General features: G+C 44.3%; 1 protein-coding gene and 1 long non-coding RNA gene across 3 annotated transcripts; one reads left to right on the top strand and one right to left on the bottom strand.

The window, feature by feature from the left end:
- The first annotated feature begins 521 nt into the window (after positions 1-521).
- On the top strand, positions 522-18,905 carry SGO1 (shugoshin 1). Of its 2 annotated transcripts, XM_069582573.1 has the most exons (8): positions 522-844; positions 2,256-2,408; positions 2,491-2,684; positions 6,655-6,749; positions 8,378-8,433; positions 8,935-9,723; positions 17,252-17,444; positions 17,646-18,905. In XM_069582573.1, exons 1-8 carry the CDS (start codon positions 694-696, stop codon positions 17,761-17,763), a joined length of 1,749 nt encoding a protein of 582 aa, XP_069438674.1. In that variant the 5' UTR covers positions 522-693; the 3' UTR covers positions 17,764-18,905. The 2 variants fall into 2 exon arrangements, with proteins under 2 accessions (XP_069438674.1, XP_069438683.1); XM_069582582.1 differs by lacking the exons at positions 17,252-17,444; positions 17,646-18,905 and adding an exon at positions 10,281-10,389.
- Positions 4,179-7,858, bottom strand: LOC138436680 (uncharacterized). The gene is made up of 2 exons (XR_011255524.1): positions 5,712-7,858; positions 4,179-5,668 (listed from the first exon to the last, which is right to left on the bottom strand). It is a non-coding gene; the product is annotated as an uncharacterized lncRNA (long non-coding RNA).
- Positions 18,906-21,124: the final 2,219 nt, after the last annotated feature.

Here is a 21,124-nt window from a genome sequence, read left to right as displayed (position 1 = left end):
ACGGAAAGCTAAGGGATGATGAAAAATCAGGAAGATTTTCCCAGGCTTCTGGGCAGGTAACTCAATAGATGCTACTCTCATTTTCTGAGAGGCAAAGAGAAAGAACCTGGACCTGAATATTTCAGATGTCTGCAACCTCCCTAACAAAATCCGGCTACTCCAAAAGCTCCTGTTTCGGCTTGCATATCCCTTTAACTGAAGCTTCCCTGGTGGCTCAGTCAGAGTTAAGGAATCCGCCTGCAATGCGGTAGCCCTGGGTCCGATCCTTGGGTCGGGAAGACCCCTGGAGAAGGGAACGACCTACCCACTCCAGTACTCTGGCCTGCAGAACCCCACCCACCCCTTCAACGGCCTCCATGCAGTGGCCTGACTGCTTCAGCCGGCAAACCACGAAGAAGACTCTTCTCGCCAGAGGGAGCCCTTGCGCTCGACCTCGAAGATGGGCGGTGGGCCCAGTAAACCGGAAGCTTTTCACTCCCTAAAGTCCCCGCCCCTCAAGGTGTCATGGTGGCTCCGCCCCTAAACCCCACAGCGGGGGGCCGAAAAGCGCCCGACCGCAGACTCCGCCCCGCGGGAAACGGCCGCGGCCGCGCGAAGGCGCAGTCCCCGCGAGATCGCGTCAGGCGACACCGCCCGGGGGGCGGGGCTTCGCCTACGCCGGGGCGGGCTGCCGCGTCACGTGACCGCTGGCCAATGGGCGCGCGCCGCGGAGAGTTTGAACGCGGACGGCGGCGCGACCCGAGGTCCGAGGCTGGGGTCCCGGGGGTCCCGGCGCGCGCGGCTGGGCCTTCCCGCGGAGCGTGGTGTGAGCAGAGCGACAGCTGCGGCGGAAGCCGTGGCCCAGGTACCGTTCCCGGCGTCCCGCGAGAGGCGGGTCTGCGGGCCTCACGCCCGCCAGCCCCGGCTGCCTTCTCCGGGGAGGGGGCCGCGGCTTTCCGGCCCCAGGGTCGTCGTGCCGCGCCCCCCGCCGCGGGGTCTCCCGGTCCTTCTCGGTCGGCGGCCAGAAGCTCGGGCCTGGGGCCGGCCCGGCCGGCGCCCCTCTCCGAGTTCCTCCTCTGCTCAGTGGGGCCTGAACCTCCCGCCCCGCGGAGATCGGGAGGTGCAGCGTTCGCGGGATTTGAAGCCCAGGCTCGAGCGGAAGGGCCCGCAGGCCGGCAGCCTGAGCTAGTGGCGTCCTTCGCTTTGGCCGCTTCTCCCTCGGGAGAAGCCGCACTGGCCGGTCTTCCCGGCCGCCCAGCGGCAGGGGCGACGGGTGGAGAGCTCCCGCCCTGCTTCTCTGGAATCCAGACCCCTAAACCCCAGTCCAGGGCGGCCCTATCCTGACTTCTCCAGCCCTGCTGGCCGCCACACCCCCTCTTAAGACCGTCGGCCCAGGCGGGAAGGAAACTTCTGACGGGGCTCATCTCCTTTTTAGTTTTAAGTTGACTTAATGTACGAACGAAAATTTTTAAGATAGACTGTGCTTTTAAAATAACTAAGCCAACTTGCTTAGTTGCCTAATTTGTCTGGCTCGCAAACATCTCCAGGTTTGAACTAAAGAAACTTCCTTGTGGTAGGTAGGGTGTTTTATACATCCTACTTAATGTCAGCGCTTTAAAAATAGTAGTTGTCTTGGCTGTCCTGGAAACATCCCAGTATATATATCTGTATTGGCAGAAAAAATATTTAAAAGAAATCTACAGTATCCGTATTTAAGAGCCCAGAGGAAAATAAGGAACGCCTGGAGAAAATACTCAAGAAAATGTAAGGTTCAGGAAAACATTTGACAAACTCAGAGGAGATGAAGATGTGCTTTGTAGTGAAAACTTATGTATATAGATTGCCATAGGAAACTAGAATTTTTTTTTTTGTAATTTTAAGATCTGCAAAGTACAATGTAGGGCAAAAGGTGTTCATGCAAAGTAGTCTGTATTTAGTAGCAAAATACTGATGCCATCATAGTGCCTAGTATATAGTAAGCTCCCAGTATTTGTTACAGAATTAATAAGTGGCATATTACAGAGTCTTTAGGTTGGAAATCTTATTGATTAAACCTTTCCTATAGAGTACCTGAGGAGGATAAAATTGTGCCACAGATATTAATGTAATTTAAAAGCTGCAAAATGTAGGTTATTACCAGATTAGCTATCTATTTTGGGCTGATTCTGCAGTTACAAAGGCTCTAAGCATTTTTTATGGACAGCCTGTGTTTTCAATTTTGTTTTATATTTGATACCACCCCTTCAAAAATTAAATAATTTCTGTTATTTTTAAAGTCCTAGAGCAGAAGATGGCCAAGGAGAGATGCCTCAAAAAGTCTTTTCAAGATAGTCTTGAAGACATAAAGAAACAAATAAAAGAGAAAAGGAGTAAAAATTTGACAGAGATTAAACGAAAGTCTTTGATCATTGCGCCATGCCAAGCAATCAGTAAGAGACTTTCATGCTTCCTGTACATCACTTTTTAAGATTAGATTTAATTACCAATAAAAAAATTTTTGTTTTCTTTTAGCCAACACTTCCAAAGTGCTAAGCTATGAAGACAACAACAGAATGTTAGCCTTAGCTTTGGAAAATGAAAAGTCCAAATTGAAAGAAGCCCACGATGTCATCTTAAAGCTGAGGAGAGAATGTTACTTCCTCAGCTATCAGCTGTACACACTGAAAAATAAACTTATGTCACAACAGACAGAAGAACCTGCTCAGGTATTTTCATCGGGAAGGCTGGATTTCTTAGGAAGAAAATGTTAAAGCCTTAAATTAGCAATTTAGAGCAGTCGTATTTTTTACATTAATTGTACTGATAGCTCTGTTATTCGTGAGTTGGTCAGAACGTCTTTTCTCAGTGCCCTAGCCCCGTAGCTGTGTGTGGCCAGTTAAGAATGCTTCAAGCATACTGGTGATACTCCTATGACTTGCTTCCGAAAGGGTGCAGCAAGACAAGGCATAAAAGAAACAGTTTAGCCTCTTGCATGGCCAGGCCCTTCGAACGGTCAGCAAAGTGAGTCAGAGGGAGGGCAAGTGAGCTGAAGGTCTGGGAGTGGTGGTGGAAGCCGCGTGGCGCAAAAGTGTTAGTCAGTGCTGTCAGTCTTAGCTTTCCTATGTGGCTTCACTACACCAGCGGGGTTATTTAAGGACTGCCTTAATTGGGGAGATGAGAAGTAGGTAAGTACTTTATGGAGAATCGTTTTTACCTACTAGTTGGCTAAGTTAGGACAGATCAGTTCAGTCACTCAGTCGTGTCCGACTCTGCAACACCATGAACCGCAACACGCCAGGCCTCCCTGTCCATCACCAACTGCCGGAGTCTACCCAAACCCATGTCCATCGAGTCAGTGATGCCATCCAACCATCTTATCCTCTGTCATCCCCTTCTCCCACCTTCAATCTTTCCCAGCATCAGGGTCTTTTCCAGTGAGTCAATTCTTCACATCAGATGGCCAGAGTATGGGAGTTTCAGCTTCAGCATCAGTCCCTCCAGTGAATATTCAGGACTGAGTTCCTTCAGGACAACTATACATTAACTGCCAAGCAAGAAATATCTTGAACATTTTGCTCTCGGCTTTTAATCTGATTCTGTTTGTGTCCAGGGATGTTTAGAAAGGCCAGCTAAAAGGTTTCGGATCTTCTGTGGGTCAGTCTCTCCTCTCATTTTCCTAAAGGCCACTGCCGGGGAAACTCCATGGGGCAGAGAAGAAGCCACGTGGCAACACTTAGGTGTCCGTCTGTTTGCCACACCAGTGAAGACAGCTGTGCTGGCACCTATAGGGCAGCAGAAGCCGGAGCCTAGTGCTTGGGGGGGCGGGTGGGCTCAAGAGAAGAGTTAAGTCCTCTCCACCTAGAGGAGGGGTCAGTGAAAGGGGTCCTGCTTCCCTGCAGCTAAGGTGACTCCGTGTCTCTTCTGTGCATAATGCATAGAATGTATACACACACGCGATGTGTGCATTGTAGTGCGGTAGAGAGTCACCTGTAAAGGTTAGATTTTTTTTCTTTTTAGCCTTTGTGTAAGGGTTAGATTATTAAAAAAAATTTTTTTTCCCTCAAAATGTAATCTTTCCTAATATTTTTTCTTGTTTGGTTAACTAGTGAGGAAAAACATTTCTCCAGAGACATTTGAATCTTCCTCTTCCCTTTCCAGATTTTTGCTGAAATCACAGAGAATAGTGTGAAGTGAATATTCAATAAGATAATCACAAAAACTGGTGAAAAGTTCTTTTATTATAGACCTTTTGACATTGATCCATGGTTTTTTAGTAATAGAAAGCGCTGGTTGCTCGGTGAGAGCGTTCTTAGCATTTAAAGCATCAGTTTGTTTTCTGCCACCTTTGATGTGCCGCTCGCTCTCGGCCATCGCCTACTTGTGCGTGCTTGTTTATCAAGTCAGTTTGTAGTGACAGAGAAGCTTAAAGTGCTTTAGTAAGAATTTTTTATTTCTTGACTGCCAATAATTATCTTGCCTTTTAAGGATTAATCAGAAAGTACCAGTAGCGTTTCTTAGGTTTTATTATGGATCTTGTAAAATTTTATATCTGTAAATATCCTCCTTTATTTACCTTCAGTAATGCTAGCTTTAGAACATTAGCTGTATTGCTAATCACTCAAAACTTTTATTAACAGGATTAAATTTCCAGTTTTATTTCTGATGAACAGTTTCAACCTATTCATTATAATGTCTGTATATTGTCTGTCCAACAAATTTCATAGAACAACTGCACTGCATTGGAATGACTTTTAAGGAATCAGAGTGGGCCTCTTGTTTCCCTGACACACATCTATTTATACACATCTGCCTGGGTCTACACTGTCTCGCCTTTTCCTTTTGGTGCCGTTGGGCGAAGTGTCTGCTCCTATCCAAGGCCAGTCCCTCCCTGTGTGATCCGATTCTCTTCTTTTCTCCTCCTCTAGGACTTTGCTCCTGAAAGTTTGCACTCTCATCCAGCCTTTATCCCCCTCTACCCAGTTGTTCCAGTTATGTACAAATGTGCTTTAGTATCTCTCTCACCTTAAGAGGAAAAGAAAATAAATGGAACCTCTCCGGATCTCATTCTGCTCTCATCTCTCTGCTTCCATTTACAGGAGAACTTTTCCAAAGAGAACAGAGCCCTTTTTGTCTCCCTTTCCTCCCCTTCCGTTCACCTTTGAACTCTATGTCAGACTTTCACCCCACCATTCTGCGGTCACTGTATATCTGGGCCACCAAAACCTCTGTTACCAAAGTCAGTAACTGTGGCCACTCTGCTTTCTTGTTGGCCTTGAAGTGCTACTGTGGTACAGGGGTGACTCTGCTGGAAGCACTCTGACGTCAGCTTTCTTACCATCATATCTTGTTTACCTTTCTGACTGTTCCATGTGTGTCTCTCTTGCTGGCGGCTGCTTGACTCCTAAACATCAGCTGTCCTAGACCCACTGTATCCCGTCCCATAGCTTTAAATGCTGTCTGCCTGCTGGCGACTTCCAAGTCTGTAGCTGGAGATCTACACACACACAGTTATTACTTGATACATTCACTTAGGTATTCTAAAGAATCTCAAACATACTTTGTACAAAGTATAAACTCTGCTTTTTCCCCCTCCCAAAGATACTGTGGACTTCTGCCGCCCTCTGTAAGTCTCGCTCAGCTCAGTAAGGCAGCCCAGCTGCTTGCTCAAGTCAGAACTGCAAGAAGCTTCCCTCTTGCCCACTGTCCCTACCTCCACCCCTGTTCAGTGTGAGCACACTTTGTTACCCCAAAACCTTCTGGGCTGACGCGTCACACTGCAGGATTCAGCCCAGGTGGCCATGTCTTGCTTGACTGACTGATGCCTTCTCAGCTGCCTATGCCTTTGGCTCCTTTCAGTCCGTGTTTCACATAGCGGTCTGATTGATCTTTTTAAAACTTAGATCATTTTACTTCCCTGCTTAATATTTAAATGACTTCTCGGTGTGTGTCACGGGCACCCCCGAGCCCCAGCCAGAGCCAACCAGCTGGGGCCAGAAGAGCAGGCCTCCTTTTAGGTGGGCAGCTGCCTTGGGGTCCACGCCCAACCTGTGTCACCCACCCAGAGACTGATCTTTTTCTGGAAAAAAAAGAAAAAGACTTCTCATCACACTTAGACTAAATGCCAAACTCAGTCACCCACCCAGAGACTGATCTTTTTCTGGAAAAAAAAGAAAAAGGCTTCTCATCACACTTAGACTAAACGCCACACTCAGGGCCCCCAGGCCCTGCGTCTGGCCCCTGCATGCCCAGCTCCTCCTGGTCTTTCCCGTGACTGTTCCAGCCCCACTGGCCGCCTCCCCTAAACACAGCAGGGGTTTCCGGCGTCATGACTTGTACTTTCTGTCCCCAGTGCTGCTCCTTCAGGTGCCTGGCTCTTTGCATTTCTTCAGATTTCAGATGAAAGTCGTCCCATCTAAAAGCCCTCCAGACATCAGCCACTCTGCCATTTCACCCTGAGCAGACATTTCCTCCACTGCACTTAGGACCGCTAGCTTTTCTGCGTTTTCTCTCGCTGTGCTGGCCTGTAAGCTGTAAGAGGGTCGTACTCACTCTGCTTTCTAGTTACGGATTCAGTTCCTGGAACAGTCCCCGGGGCCATGGCAGGCTGTCAGTACGCATCTATTGTTGAATAAATGAATGCTTTGTTGTGAATATTTTGGTTGTACCAGTGTTTTCTTTGTTTTAATACATTAACAGAACCTAGAATTATGTCCCTCTGGAATGGACTCCAAAAGTGGCATGGACTCCAATAATGACAGCAACTCCAGAGATTTATTTGTGAAGCATTTACCGTGAGTATCAAACTCATTATTATTAACACCAGTAAATATTTAACTGTGATCCATTTGTGAAAGGAAATTAGCATCATACTGACCCATGTATTTGAAGTCTGATACTCTCTCAAGAATGTATTTAAGAAAATTTGATACGTTGAAATTCTGTCCTGTGTAGCCACACCAAAGCTTTCTTCTATTTAGTTACTTTTTGATGTCTAGGGATAAGAAGCTTCTCTTGAAGCTTCATTTGTATTTTTCTTGTATCGTGTTTTTATTCTAAGAATTGGATATTCGAATGTTGGTTATTTTGCCAGTAACACAAATAGTCTGGTTTAGAAAAGAAATCTAATAAACTACCATAGTTAATAAATCGTCACACTGACTTGCTTATCCAGTTTGTTCTGAAATACCATCAGACCTCGTATACTCCTTCTCTTGAATTAGGGTACTTTATTTGTTTGCTTATGAATTACTGAAATAAAATTAGATTAGTCAAATGCACAGATCTCACAGAGTGCAGTGAGCTGGACTGATACATACGCCTGTGAACTGAAGCCTGGATTAGAGTGCAGAGCATTGCCATTGCTCTGGCCAGGATTTCTCAGCTGAGCACTGCTGACTGTTTGGACTGGATCATTCTTTGTTGTGGGCATGGTCCTAAGCACTGTGGCATTTAGCAGCATCCTCAGCCTCTACCCACCAAATGCCAATAGCAACCCCCTCTAATAGTTGTAAGAACCAAACGTGGGTCTAGACATTGCCAGATATTCTGAGGACCCAGGGGAGAGTGGGCAGGTTAAGTGTCCCCAGGTGAGAGCTCCTGTCATAAACCATTCCTTCATGTCCCTTTTGAGTCTGTGCCTTTGTGCCCCTCTCCTTGTGGAAGTAATCACTAATTGATTTCTGTCCCCATGTTAATTTTAATCATGAGTAGTTTTTAAACTGTTGAATATTAAGATCTGATGCAGTATTTATGTGATGGCCAAAAAGTAAGATGAGGTAATTGAGTTTTTATAAGATTTCTAGAATTGTTATTGATTGGTTGCTATTACTCTGTTTCCACAACTTGTACTTAAGTTTTGACGTCTAGAGGGGTAAATTCTGTATAGAAAAAAAGAATAAAATTAGAATGAAATGGCCATATTAAAGCATAAAAATGGAAATTTCATATTCCATGAACCAAAGGGACAAAATTCTTTAAAGAAAGTGAACAGTGTGAATTCAGAGGAGCCAGTAGGTAAATACCACAAAAGAATGTTGGACCAAAGAAAATCACAGCTTGGCTAATGATACAGTAGGCTCCAGAAGAGCCATCTAACTGAGCTTCTTTCAATGTAGTCTATGCATCAATCTGATTGGCTGTTTCTCCAGTAAAATAAAATGGCGAGTTAGGGAAAGTGTTCAGGAGAAGCTGTTCGATTCGATGTGTTCCTCCTCGGGGGAGTTGAGTATCAGTCACAACAAACATGCTTCCATGTCATCATCATAAGTGTTTTTTGGTTTCCTTTGAGACAGAACAGATATACTGATATAGGATGGAATTATGAAATGTTACTAAAAGAAAAAAGACTTTGTAGAAAATCTTAAATTCTTTTATTGCATAACTGTTTTAAGTTTTTTGTTTTTTATTGGTACTTTCTAAGGCAAGTTCTTGAGGATGCTGACTGTCCAGGACAAAAAGAATCATTCCAAGTAGAAGGTAATTCAAATGAAATTCTAAAAATACTGTTAAGGCACAATGAGATCTTTGAGAACAAGTAGCAATTACATTTCTCTAATTTTTGTTTTTTTACCTTTTAAAATCTGCTCATCTGTTATTCTGCTCAAAGCAAATATCTATCTGTTTTACACAAAATAACAAAGGAGTTTTAAAATCCATCCGTTTTTATTTTTCCAGATCTGTAGTCAGAAACCTTGGTTACAACTGTGGCTGCAGTTTACTGAGCCTATGTGTTACACTCTGTTGGGCACTTAACATACATTTTCTTACTTAACCCTTGTAACAACCTTGGAATATATAGGTATAGACAGTCAAAAGGAAGTAAATAGTAAGCTCCCCAGATTTTTATTTATTTAGAGTAAATGGAAAACTACAGAAAGAATCTTCATTAGTTCCATTTTTAACTTTGAATTCTAACATTCTTAATTTAAATTTCCATAAAGTGAACGTGTTTTTCTCATTTATTTTTTTAATTCTCAGAGCCAGTACCTACTATTTCTCAAGACAGACCAGGATTTGATTTGGATTCAAGTGAAGATAAGTCAACTGATATTGTCTTACCTAGAACTATATCTCTCCGTCGTGGTTTAAAGAAATGCATTAACAGTCCATGTCAGACTAGTGCTGTGGACGATTTTGGAATCAGTCATTTGTCAGAGGACTCTTTGGAACTAGAAAGGATTAGATTTGTAGGCCCACCAGTAAACACACGGATACCTGAAAATGTAGAACAAAGTGTTTGTCGGTACAACAGGAGTCAGATTTACTTATCACCAAGGCTCATTCACCCAGGACGATCTGCCAAAACAAAGAAAGACGTTTATGACTGTAAATCGCAACAAACTAAAAGTAAGCACGGAGGTGCCAAAGAAAGAAAAGGAAAAGAGAAAGCTAACAAAAGGGGAAAATCAAAATCTGTATTAAAGTATAACAGGAGCAAAAGTGAAAATAAAACTGTTTCCCAAAAAAAGTTGAGTGAAGTTGTCACCTCCTGTGATGCTTACAATTTTAATTTGGAAGAGGGTGTTCACCTTACTCCTTTCCGGCAAAAAGTGTGCAATGATGCTGCAGGAGAAGAAACCAGCAATGACTCTGAAGTGAGCGTCTGTGAATCAAGCTGTTCAGGAGATGATTCTGATGACCTCTATGTTCCCACGTGCAAGTCCAGTGCAGATCTCAGCAGTGAATCAGCCAGGAGTCCGGTCCCCAGGCCTCGGCCTAAACGAGCACTGAGATGTAGGGGCTCTGAGACAACAGAGACGCCTCCTGGTAAGTGGTTTACGTGCTGGCCTGCACTCTTGATGTTTATGATAAAGGATCACTCCTGGTACTTACATACTAGCATTTGCCATCTGCTTCTCTGGAGGAGGTTATAGACTTACCATCTGTCTCTTTGGGGAAAATTAAATAGTGGGGGACTGGAGGTGCAAACCACAGTGTGTTGCTTTGACATACTTTAAGCTAATTTAAATCCTCTTAAAGAACGAACAGTACTTGTCATGGAGAAAGTGCTTTTACTTTGAGTAAATGAAACCTTCCAAAGCAGGGAAAGTTGTGGAGTTAGGTTGAATTAAAATGCCTGTTATGCACTCCCCCAAAACATGCCCCTGAAAATGAAATTGAAATTAAATCCAGCAACCTGTAATTTTAATGACTTTGCTCTATTGTCAACTTGACAGGATCCAGAATTTAAAATAATTTTCCATTTAGTGAAGGTGGCCCAATAAGACCAAGAAAACCTTTTCCTCAATTCTTTAGTAGTGTTTTATAAGACGTGTAACACATCTAAAAACTGTGGCTTAGAAAATCTTGCTTTTTTTGGTTAGATCAGAAAGTAGCCCAGCTATTGACAATACAGCCTGCTGCTGCCCACAGAGAGTCTCATCTGGGAACTGTATTAATAGTTACTGTGTGAACATAAACAGGCAAGTTTTATCATTCTCAAAATGCTGTTGTGCTAGCTCATTCGATCCCCATAACAGCACTGTTAGGATTGTTATGATGGTGTTAGTCAATTATATCTGACTCTTTGTGACCCTGTGAATTGTAGCCCACCAGACTCCTCTATCCATGGGATTCTCCAGGAAAGAATACTGAAGTGGGTTGCCATTCCCTTCTCCAAGGGGTCTTCCCTATGGAGGGATCCAACCCAGGTCTCCTACATTGCAGGCGGATTCTTTACTGTCTGGGCCACCAAGGAAGCCTCTAGTTAGGTGGTGAAAAGTCAAAGTCGCTCAGTCGTGTCTGACTCTTTGTGACCCCATGGACTCCATGGAGTTCTCCAGGCCAGAATACTGGAGTGGGTAGCTGTTCCCTTCTCCAGGGGATCTTCCCAACCCAGGGATTGAGCCCAGGTCTCCTGCACTGCAGGCAGATTCTTTACCAGCTCAGCCACCAGGGAAGCCCAGTTAGGTGCTTTAGTTCAGTTCAGTAGCTCAGTGGTATCCAACTCTTTGCGACCCCATGGACTGTAGCAAGCCAGGCCTCCCTGTTCATCACCAACTCCTGGAGTTCACTCAAACTCATATCTGTTGAGTCTGTGATGCCATCCAGCTATCTCATCCTCTGTTGTCTCCTTCTCCGCCTTCAATCTTTCCCAGCATCAGGGTCTTTTCCAGTGAGTCAGTTCTTCGCATCAGGTGGCCAAAGTATTGAAGCTTCAGTCTCAGCCTCAGTCCTTCCAATGAAGATTCAGGGTTGATCTCCTTTAGGATGGACTGGTTGGATGTCCTTGCAGTCCAAGGGACCCTCAACAATCTTCTCCAACACCACAGTTCAAAAGCATAATTCTCCAGCACTCAGCTTTCTTTATAGTCCAACTCATATCCATACGTGACCACTGGAAAAACCACAGCCTTGACGAGATGGACCTTTGTTGGCAAAGTAACGTCTCTGCTTTTTAATATGCTGTCTAGATTGTCATAACTTTCCTTCCAAGGAGTAAGCGTCTTTTAATTTCATGGCTGCAGTCACCATCTGCAGTGATTTTGGAGCCCCCCAAAATAAAGTCTGACACTGTTTCCACTGTTTCCCCATCTATTTCCCATGAAGTGATGGGACCAGATGCCATGATCTTCATTTTCTGAAGGTTGAGCTTTAAGCCAACTTTTTCACCCTCCTCTTTCACTTTCATCAAGAGGCTTTTTAGTTCCTCTTCTCGTTCTGCCATAAGGGTGGTGTCATCTGCATATCTGAGGTGATTGATATTTCTCCTGGCAATCTTGATTCCAGCTTGTGCTTCTTTCATCCCTGTGTTTCTCATGATGTACTCTGCATAGAAGTTAAATAAGCAGGGTGACAATATCCAGCCTTGACATACCCCCTTTCCTATTTGGAAACAGTCTGTTGTTCCATGTCCAGTTCTAACTGTTGCTTCCTGACCTGCATACAGGTTTCTCAAGAGGCAGGTCAGGTGGTCTGGTATTCCCATCTCTTTCAGAATTTTCTACAGTTGATTGTGATCCACACAGTCAAAGGCTTTGGCATAGCCAATAAAGCAGAAATAGATGTTTTTCTGGAACTCTCTTGCTTTTTCGATGATCCAGTGGATGTTGGCAATTTGATCTCTGGTTCCCCTGCCTTTTCTAAAACCAGCTTGAACATCAGGAAGTTCATGGTTCGGGTATTGCTGAAGCCTGGCTTGGAGAATTTTGAGCATTACTTTACCAGTGTGTGAGATGAGTGCAATTGTGCGGTAGTTTGAGCATTCTCTGGCATTACCTTTCTTTGGGATAGGAATGAAAACTGACCTCCTCCAGTCCTGTGGCCACGGCTGAGTTTTCCAAGTTTGCTGGCATACTGAGTGCAGCACCTTCCCAGCATCCTCTTGCACCACAGTTTCTGCGTCCATCCGTCTGTTGGTGAACATGTCGGCTGCTGCAGAAGGTGCTGCGGTGACGCTGGGGTGCACGCATCTCTTTCCCAGTCACGGTTTCCTCAGGGTGTAGCCCGCTAGTGGGACTGCTGGATCATGTGGTAGCTCTGTCCCCAGTTTTTAAAGCAGGCTCCATACTGCTCTTTGTATGTGGCTGTGTCAGGTTACATTCCCAACAGTGCAAGAGGGCTCCCTTTTCTCCACATCTCTGCAGAATGTATTGGTTGTAGATTTTTTTAATGATGGCCTTGCTGCCTGGTGTGCGGTGATACCGCACTCTGATCATGAGCATGTCGAGAATCTTCTCATGTGTTTGCTGGCCATCTGTTTATGTCGTCTTTAGAGGAAAGTCTGTTTAGGTCTTCTGTTTTTCTGGTATTGAGCTGTGTGAGCTGCTTGTATATTTTGCAGATTAATCCTTTGTCAGTTTTGTTTGCAATTATTTTTTCTCATTCTGAGGGTTGTCTTTTAATCTCGTTTATCGTGTCCATTGCTATGCCCTTCAGAGGGCTTCCCTGGTAGCTCAGCTGGTAAACAATCCTCCTGCAATGCAGGTGACCCTGGTTTGATTCCTGGGTCAGAAAGATCGCCTGGAGAAGGGATAGGCTACATCCTCCAGTATTCTTGGGCTTCCCTGGTGGCTCAGCTGGTAAAGAATCTGCCTGCAGCACAGGAGACCTGGGTTAGGAAGATCCCCTGGAGAAGGGAATGGTTACCCACTCCAGTATTCTGGCCTGGAGAACTCCATGGGGTCACAAAGAGTCGGACACAACTGAGTGACTCACTTTGCTGTGCAAAAGCTTTTAAGTTTTATTAAGTCCCATTTGTTTACTTTTGTTTTTATTTCCATTACTCTAGGAAGTGGGTCACAGAGGATCTTGCTGTGATGTATGTCAATGAGTGTACTGCCTATATTTTCCTCTAAGAGCTTTATACTTTGTGGCCTTATATTTAAATCTTTAATCTAGTTTGAGTGTATTTTATTTGTATGGTATTAGAAGGGCTTCCCTGGTGGCTCAGACAAAAGAATCTGCCGGCAAGCTGAGAAACCTGGATTTGATCCCTGTGTCAGGGAGATCCTCTGGAGAAGGAAACGGTGATCCACTCCAGTATGCTTGCCTGGAGAATCCCATGGACAGATGGTATTAGAAGGTGTTCTAGTTTCATTCTTTTACATGTCGCTGTCAGGTTTTCCCAGCACCACTTGTTGAAGAGGCTATCTTTTCTCTATTGTGTATTCTTGCCTCCTTTGTCAGAAAGAGGTACCCATGGGTGCGTAGGTTTGACTGAACTGAACTGACTGACCGTATTGGCTTGAATGGCTGTAGTTTTGTAGTATAGTCTGAAGTCAAGAAGGTTGATTCTTCCAGCTCCATTCTTCTTTCTCAAGATCGCTTTGGCTATTTGGGGACTTTTGTGTTTCCATATAAATTATGAAATTTTCTGTTCTGTGGAAAATAAAAATGGTAGTTCAGTTCAGTTCAGTTGCTCAGTCGTGTTCGACTCTGCGACCCCATGAATCGCAGCACGCCAGGCCTCCCTGTCCATCACAAACTCCTGGAGTTCACTCAGACTCACGTCCATCGAGTCCATGATGCCATCCAGCCATCTCATGCTGTCGTCCCCTTCTCCTCCCGCCCCCAATCCCTCCCAGCGTCACAGTCTTTTCCAATGAGTCAACTCTTTGCATGAGGTGGCCAAAGTACTGGAGCTTCAGCTTTAGCATCATTCCTTCCAAAGGAATCCCAGGGCCGATCTCCTTCAGAATGGACTGGTTGGATCTCCTTGCAGTCCAAGGGACTCTCAAGAGTCTTCTCCAACACCAGAGTTCAAAAGCATCAATTCTTTGGCGCTCAGCCTTCTTCACAGTCCAACTCTCACATCCATACATGACCACAGGAAAAACCATAGCCTTGACTAGACGGACCTCAGTCGGCAAAGTAATGTCTCTACTTTTGAATATGCTATCTAAGTTGGTCATAACTTTTCTTCCAAGGAGTAAGCGTCTTTTAATTTCATGGCTGCAGTCACCATCTGCAGTGATTTTGGAGCCCCCCAAAATAAAGTCTTGACACTGTTTCCACATCTATTTCCCATGAAGTGATGGGACCAGATGCCATCATCTTAGTTTTCTGAATGTTGAGCTTTAAGCCAACTTTTTCACCCTCCTCTTTCACTCTCATCAAGAGGCTTTTTAGTTCCTCTTCACTTTCTGCCATAAGGGTTGTGTCATCCGCATATCTGAAGTTATTGATATTTCTCCCAGCAGTCTTGATTCCAGCTTGTGTTTCTTCCAGTCCAGCATTTCTCCTGATGTACTCTGCATAGACGTTAAATAAGCAGGGTGACAATATCCAGCCTTGATGTACTCCTTTTCCTATTTGGAACCAGTCTGTTGTTCCATGTCCAGTTCTAACTGTTGCTTCCTGACCTGCATACAGATTTCTCAAGAGGCAGGTTAGGTGGGCTGGTATTCCCATCTCCTTCAGAATTTTCCACAGTTGATTGTGATCCACACAGTCAAAGGCTTTGGCATAGTCAATAAAGCAGAAATAGATGTTTTTCTGGAACTCTCTTGCTTTCTCCATGATCCAGCGGATGTTGGCAATTTGATCTCTGGTTCCTCTGCCTTTTCTAAAACCAGCTTGAACATCAGGAAGTTCACAGTTCACGTATTGCTGAAGAATTTTGAGCGTTACTTTACTAGCATGTGAGATGAGTGCAATTGTGCGGTAGTTTGAGGATTCTTTGGCATTGCCTTTCTTTGGAATTGGAATGAAAACTGACCTTTTCCAGTGCTGTGGCCACTGCTGAGTTTTACAAATTTGCTGGCATATTGAGTGCAGCACTTTCACAGCAGCATCTTTCAGGATTTGAAACAGCTCAACTGGAATTCCATCACCTCCACTAGCTTTGTTCGTAGTGATGCTTCCTAAGACCCACTTGACTTCACATTCCAGGATGTCTGGCTCTAGATGAGTGATCACACCATCATGATTATCCAGGTCGTGAAGATCTTTTTTATACAGTTCTTCTGTTTAGTCTTGCCACCTCTTCTTAATATCTTCTGCTTCTGTTAGGTCCAGACCATTTCTGTCCTTGATCGAGCCCATCTTTGCATGAAATGTTCCCTTGGTATCTCTAATTTTCTTGCAGAGATCTCTAGTCTTTCCCATTCTGTTGTTTTCCTGTATTTCTTTGCATTGATCGCTGAAGAAGGCTTTCTTATCTCTTGTTGCTATTCTTTGGAACTCTGCATTCAGATGCTTATATCTTTCCTTTTCTCCTTTGTTTTTTGCCTCTCTTCTTTTCACAGCTATTTGTAAGGCCTCCCCAGACAGCCATTTTGCTTTTTTGCATTTCTTTTCCATGGGGATGGTCTTGATCCCTGTCTCCTGTACAATGTCACGAACCTCATTCCATAGTTCATCAGGCACTCTTTCTATCAGATCTAGGCCCTTAAATCTATTTCTCACTTCCACTGTATAAGGGATTTGATTTAGGTCATACCTGAATGGTCTAGCGGTTTTCCCTACTTTCTTCAATTTAAGTCTGAATTTGGCAATAAGGAGTTCATGATCTGAGCCACAGTCAGCTCCCAGTCCTGTTTTTGTTGACTGTATAGGGCTTCTCCATCTTTGGCTGTAAGGAATACAATCAGTCTGATTTCAGTGTTGACCATCTGGTGATGTCCATGTGTAGAGTCTTCTCTTGTGTTGTTGGAAGAGGGTGTTTGCTATGACCAATGCCTTCTCTTGGCAATACTCATTTAGTCTTTGCCCTGCTTCATTCCGCATTCCAAGGCCAAATTTGCCCGTTACTCCAGGTGTTTCTTGACTTCCTACTTTTGCATTCCAGTCCCCTATGAAAAGGACATCTTTTTTGGGTGTTAGTTCTAAAAGGTCCTGTAGGTCTTCATAGAACTGTTCAACTTCAGCTTCTTCAGCGTTACTGGTTGGGGCGTAGGCTCGGATCACTGTGGGCAGTATAGTCGTCTCTCACATTGCTCTTCTGACCCAAGCGCAGGCTGTGTCTCCATCTGTGTGTGTCATCTCCGATTTCATTCGTCAGTGTTACAGTTTTTTGCAGGACAGGACTTTTGTTTCCTTAGGTAGGTTTATTCCTCGGTATTCTTTTCATTGCAGTGGTGAATGGAATTGTTTCCTTAATTTCTCTTTCTGATTTTTCATTGTTAGTGTGTATGAATTCAAGGGATTTCTGTGCTACTTTTTTATCCTACAACTTTCTATATTCATTGATTAGCTCTAGTAATTTTATGGTGGAATCTTTAGGGTTTTCCATGTATAGTATCATCTCCCTGCAAATAGAGTTTTACTGCTCTTCTCACTTGGGTTTATTTCTTTTTCCTCTCTGATTGCTGTGGCCAGAACTTCCACACGTATGTTGAACAGTCATGGCGAGAATGGGCAGCCTGTCTCGTTCCCGATATTAGAGGGAACGCTGTCAGTTTCTCACTGTTGAGAATGATGTTTGCTGTGGGTTTGTTGTATATGGCCTTTATTATGTTGAGGTGTGTTCCTTCTAAGCCTGCTTTCTGGAGAGTTTCTTATCGTAAATAGGTTGCCATTTCCTCCTCCAGGGGCTCTTCCCCACTCAGGGATTGAACCTGCGTCTCCTGCATTACAGGAGCCACCAGGAAGGCCTGATCCTTTCAAAGTATTGTTGGATTCTGTTTGCTAGAATTTTGTGGAGGATTTTTGCATCTGTGTTCATCAGTGATATTGGCCTGTGGTTTTCTTTTTCCATGGTATCTTTGTCTGATCTTGGTGTCAGGGTGAGGATGGCCTTGTAGAATGAGTCCTCTGCAGATTTTGGGTGCACTGAAGGTGTGTGATCACGTGGCTTTCGTCCCTGTGTCTGTCTGGGTTTTGGAACCGTCCTCAATAAAAGTTGTTTTTGTAGGTGCACTGCCTGAAACTCACCAGTCGCCTCCTTTTAGCCTGAAGGATATCACGAATGTCCCTTTGTATCCTGTGATGAAAACCAGAAAGCTCTCTCTTTCTCCAAAGAAGAACGTCGAAAGCCCACCAGTGTCTTTACGTAAACGCCGGTGCACCGCCGCCGTCGTGAGCTATAAGGAGCCCACGCTCGCTTCGTAAGTATTTGGCTTTTAATGACACACCTGGGAGAGTAAGGTTGCAGCGCTTCCTTAAAGGGTGAGCCTTGTTTGAAATACACCATTTTGATGAAGCCCTGAAGTGAGAGTATTAACAGTGGCATGATCTGCATACACTGAAGAGTGAGCTAGTCCTGGGATGCTTATCGCCATGCTTAAGAGTTCTCTTTGCTCTTACAGGAAGCTGAGGAGAGGGGACCCTTTCACAGATTTGTGTTTCTTGAATTCGCCTATTTTCAAGCAGAAAAAAGATTCCAGACACTGTTCTAAAAAAAAAAACGTGACGCAAGTACAATGAAGCCTGTGTTTGATGCCATTGAAATTCATCCTACACCCGATTCTGTGGCGCCAAGAGGGAATATGTAACAGTATTCAGATGGTTGAACTGTTGCTGTAGAATATTCTCTTGACAAGACTATAGATCATGACCATGTCTTCAAAACTGTGCTTCAGAAGTGATGTGTCTTCTTAGACCTTTGATACATTGGTTTATTTTTCTTCTAGCTATAAATAACTGGACTGAAGCACTGTCATAGTTTAGATTCTTTTATATTGCCTAAAGTTTACTTGATGTATCTTATACCAACATTGGGAAATTAGTCATGTTTCTTCAAATTAAGATGTTTTCATTATAAGGCATCTTTTTTGAATGAATTTTTGAAGACAGACTGAAGATCTTTTGAACCTCTTTGTACAGTGTTTGAATAAAATGAACCCTTGTCATTCATAGCGGAGTATGCACTAAGCTGTTTGTGGGTTCCTTATACCATCGCTGTATTTGATTTTTTCAGACAAAATGTGTATGAGATGGTGATTAGAGAACTGGAGGTTGCTTAGGCTCAGAGACTGGGCAAGCGACTGCCTCTATACCCACAGCGCTACATGCCTGTTGTTGAAAGCGATGCGTTAGCAAAGCCACAAATCATTGTGTCATGGCCTGTCAGAATAGTGCCTTGTTTAGTCAGAAATGCCAGATGCTGAATGTGTGAAAGGCAAGGCCATTTCTGTCCATCTGATAAAATTCCTAAGTCCACGGCTGAGGGACACTCCGGCGGCAGAAGTGACACGTGCTCAAACCCGAAGCCGTGAACTCACTCGGGTCAGGGCCTCAGGTGACGTGAAGCCAGTTTGCGACCCAGCCAACCTGGGACCCCGATGTGGAGAGTAGACGGCAGCCCGCGCTGGAGTGGGTCTGGCCTGGTTTAACTGCTCCAGCCTGCCCAGGGAGGATCGGCTAGCTTGGGGTCTCTGCCTCTGCCTGTAAATCCTGGTGTGACTTCATTTCCTCAAGGTTCCTAATTAAAGAATAGAATCTACCTTTCTAAGAAAAAAGTAAATTCAATGAGAGTTCACTTCTGAGAGTTTGAAGCTCACACTTTTATATATGTCTATAAATTTTGATTCGTGTCTAGAGAGCAATAAAGTTTGTATGAGACAGTGCGCTTGTTCTTTCCACTCTTTAAATACAGATGCATCCTGTCTCTGGTCGTCTCTGCCTCCAGCCGCCACTGCTCTCACCCTCCCTGGACGTTTTTCCCCCAAACCTTGGCTTTCCCGGGGTCGTCGCCCAGGTCACAGTGCCATCCTCACGAGTCTCTTCTCTTTCCTCTCCTCACGGGAGCCTCCCATGGCAGTGTCTGTCCCAGCTGCCTCTTCAGCCCTGACCTCGAGCTCTCTACTGCACCTCCACGCCCGCCTGCGCTCCGTGCAAGTCAGCCCAGACTTGCCTGCCCCTGATGGAGTCACAGGCTCACGTGCCCTACTCTGCCACCACAGTCTTCTTTTTCCACTTTGTTTATTCAGCTACTGCCCTTCCACTTGCTGTTTGAATTCATTCAAACTCTAGGATGGCTCTTAGGATTCAGTACAGTTTTTAAAGCTTAACTTCCCAGTCATAGCTGCTGCATTGCAAGTGCTCAGTAGCCACAGATGACTCGTTACCACACTGGGGACAACACAGAGATGGCCCATTCCTGTCGCTCCAGAAAGTCCTGCTGGACTGGAGGCTCTTCTACGCCAGCAGCATGCAGCCTGCAGGTCCAAATAAAACTTGTTTCTGTCTTAGTAATAAAAGTGCATTCAGTGAAAAAGAATGTTTTTTTATAAAGTATATTTTTCTTTAAATCAAAAATTACTGTTTTTAACACAGTCTGCTTTTGCATGGTCTGCAAGGTAAAGATGCTTTTTTTCTTTAAATCAAAACCTTGCTATTAATTTATTTTAATCCCTTAAGCTTGCAAAGTCTAAAATATTTACTCTCAACCCTTTACCCCCAAAGCTTGCCAACTCCTGCTCTTCGCCACTGACTGCCTTTCCTGTTAATTACTTCATGGATCTTTCTCTTCTGACATTTTTCGATCTACCTTTATCCTCGCCTTCCCTTCATCTCCAGACTCGATTATTCTGAATTTAATGGTTTCATTTACCTCTGGCCCTGCTGGGTCTCCGTTGCCACGTGGACTTTCTCTAGTTTCTCTGCTCTCTGCTGCGGTGCATGGGCGTTCCCTGCAGCGGCCCCTCTTGCTGCCGAGCGCTGGCTCTCGGTGTGCGAGCCTCGGCAGCAGCAGCGCGCCAGCCGTGTTTGTGGCTCGCTGGCTCCAGGGCCCGTGGGCTTCAGCGGTGGTACTAGTGGCTCCTCAGCATGTGGAACCTTCCTGGACCAGGGGTCGAACCTGTATCCCCTGGACCACCAGGGAAACCCTGTACTTCTATAGTTCCATATTTCACTGTTTCTTTATTCTTGTCGTAGTGCTTATCCACAGGCTATTAAAATTGCTTTGTATTTTAACATTTTTACATGAATGTTGTATACGTCTTTTAACAACTTTTTACTCAACACTGTTTTTAGATTTGTCCATGTTGGCAGATGTAGTTTATTTTGCTTGGTGTACAAAACTTTATTATATAACCTAGACTTCCTCTTCTTTTCAGAAACAGTTGGCTTCCACTTTGTCATTATTATAAATTAGTGCTTCACTGAATATTCTGTGTTCTTATATGAATAAATAAGTTTCCAGGGAGTTAGTACCTAAAAGTAGGGCTGCTCTTCTGATAAAACGAGTATGTCATTTTCTAAACAACAATTTTTTAAAACTTAAATATGTTTACTTTTTGTAGTATACTTGATTTACAATGCTATGTTAGCTTCTGGTAAATAAACAGCAAAGTCATTCACTTATGTATAACCTATAATGGAGATTCTTCTTAGAGGTTATTGTAAAATCCTGAATAGACTCCCTGTGCTATACAGGAGGTCCTTGTTCATCTGTTTTATATGTAGTGCGTATCTGGTAATCCTCCGTCCCTCACCTTTCCCTTTCAGTAACCATGAGTTTGTTTTCTTTGAGCCTATTTCTGTTTTATAAATAAGTTCATTTGTATTACTTTTTAAATATTTATTTATTTGGCTGTTCCAGGTCTTAGCTGCAGCATGCAGGACCTCCTGCTAACAAGCTTTAGTTACAGCACGTAAGACCCAGTTCCCTGACCAGGGATCAGACCCAGGCCACCTGCGTTGGGAGCATGGAGTCTTGGCCACTGGACCACAGGGAAGTCCCTGTATCATTTTTTGGATTCCACATACAAGTGATCTCACATGATATTTGTATGTCTGACTTCACTGAGTGTGATAATCTCTAGGTCCATCCGTGTTGCTACGA

This window comes from Ovis canadensis, chromosome 1 (assembly GCF_042477335.2).
Source record: "Ovis canadensis isolate MfBH-ARS-UI-01 breed Bighorn chromosome 1, ARS-UI_OviCan_v2, whole genome shotgun sequence".
Taxonomy (NCBI): Eukaryota; Metazoa; Chordata; class Mammalia; order Artiodactyla; family Bovidae; genus Ovis; species Ovis canadensis.
The sequence above is the reverse complement of the archived record's forward strand: the minus strand, read 5'-3'. Positions and strand labels throughout refer to the sequence as shown.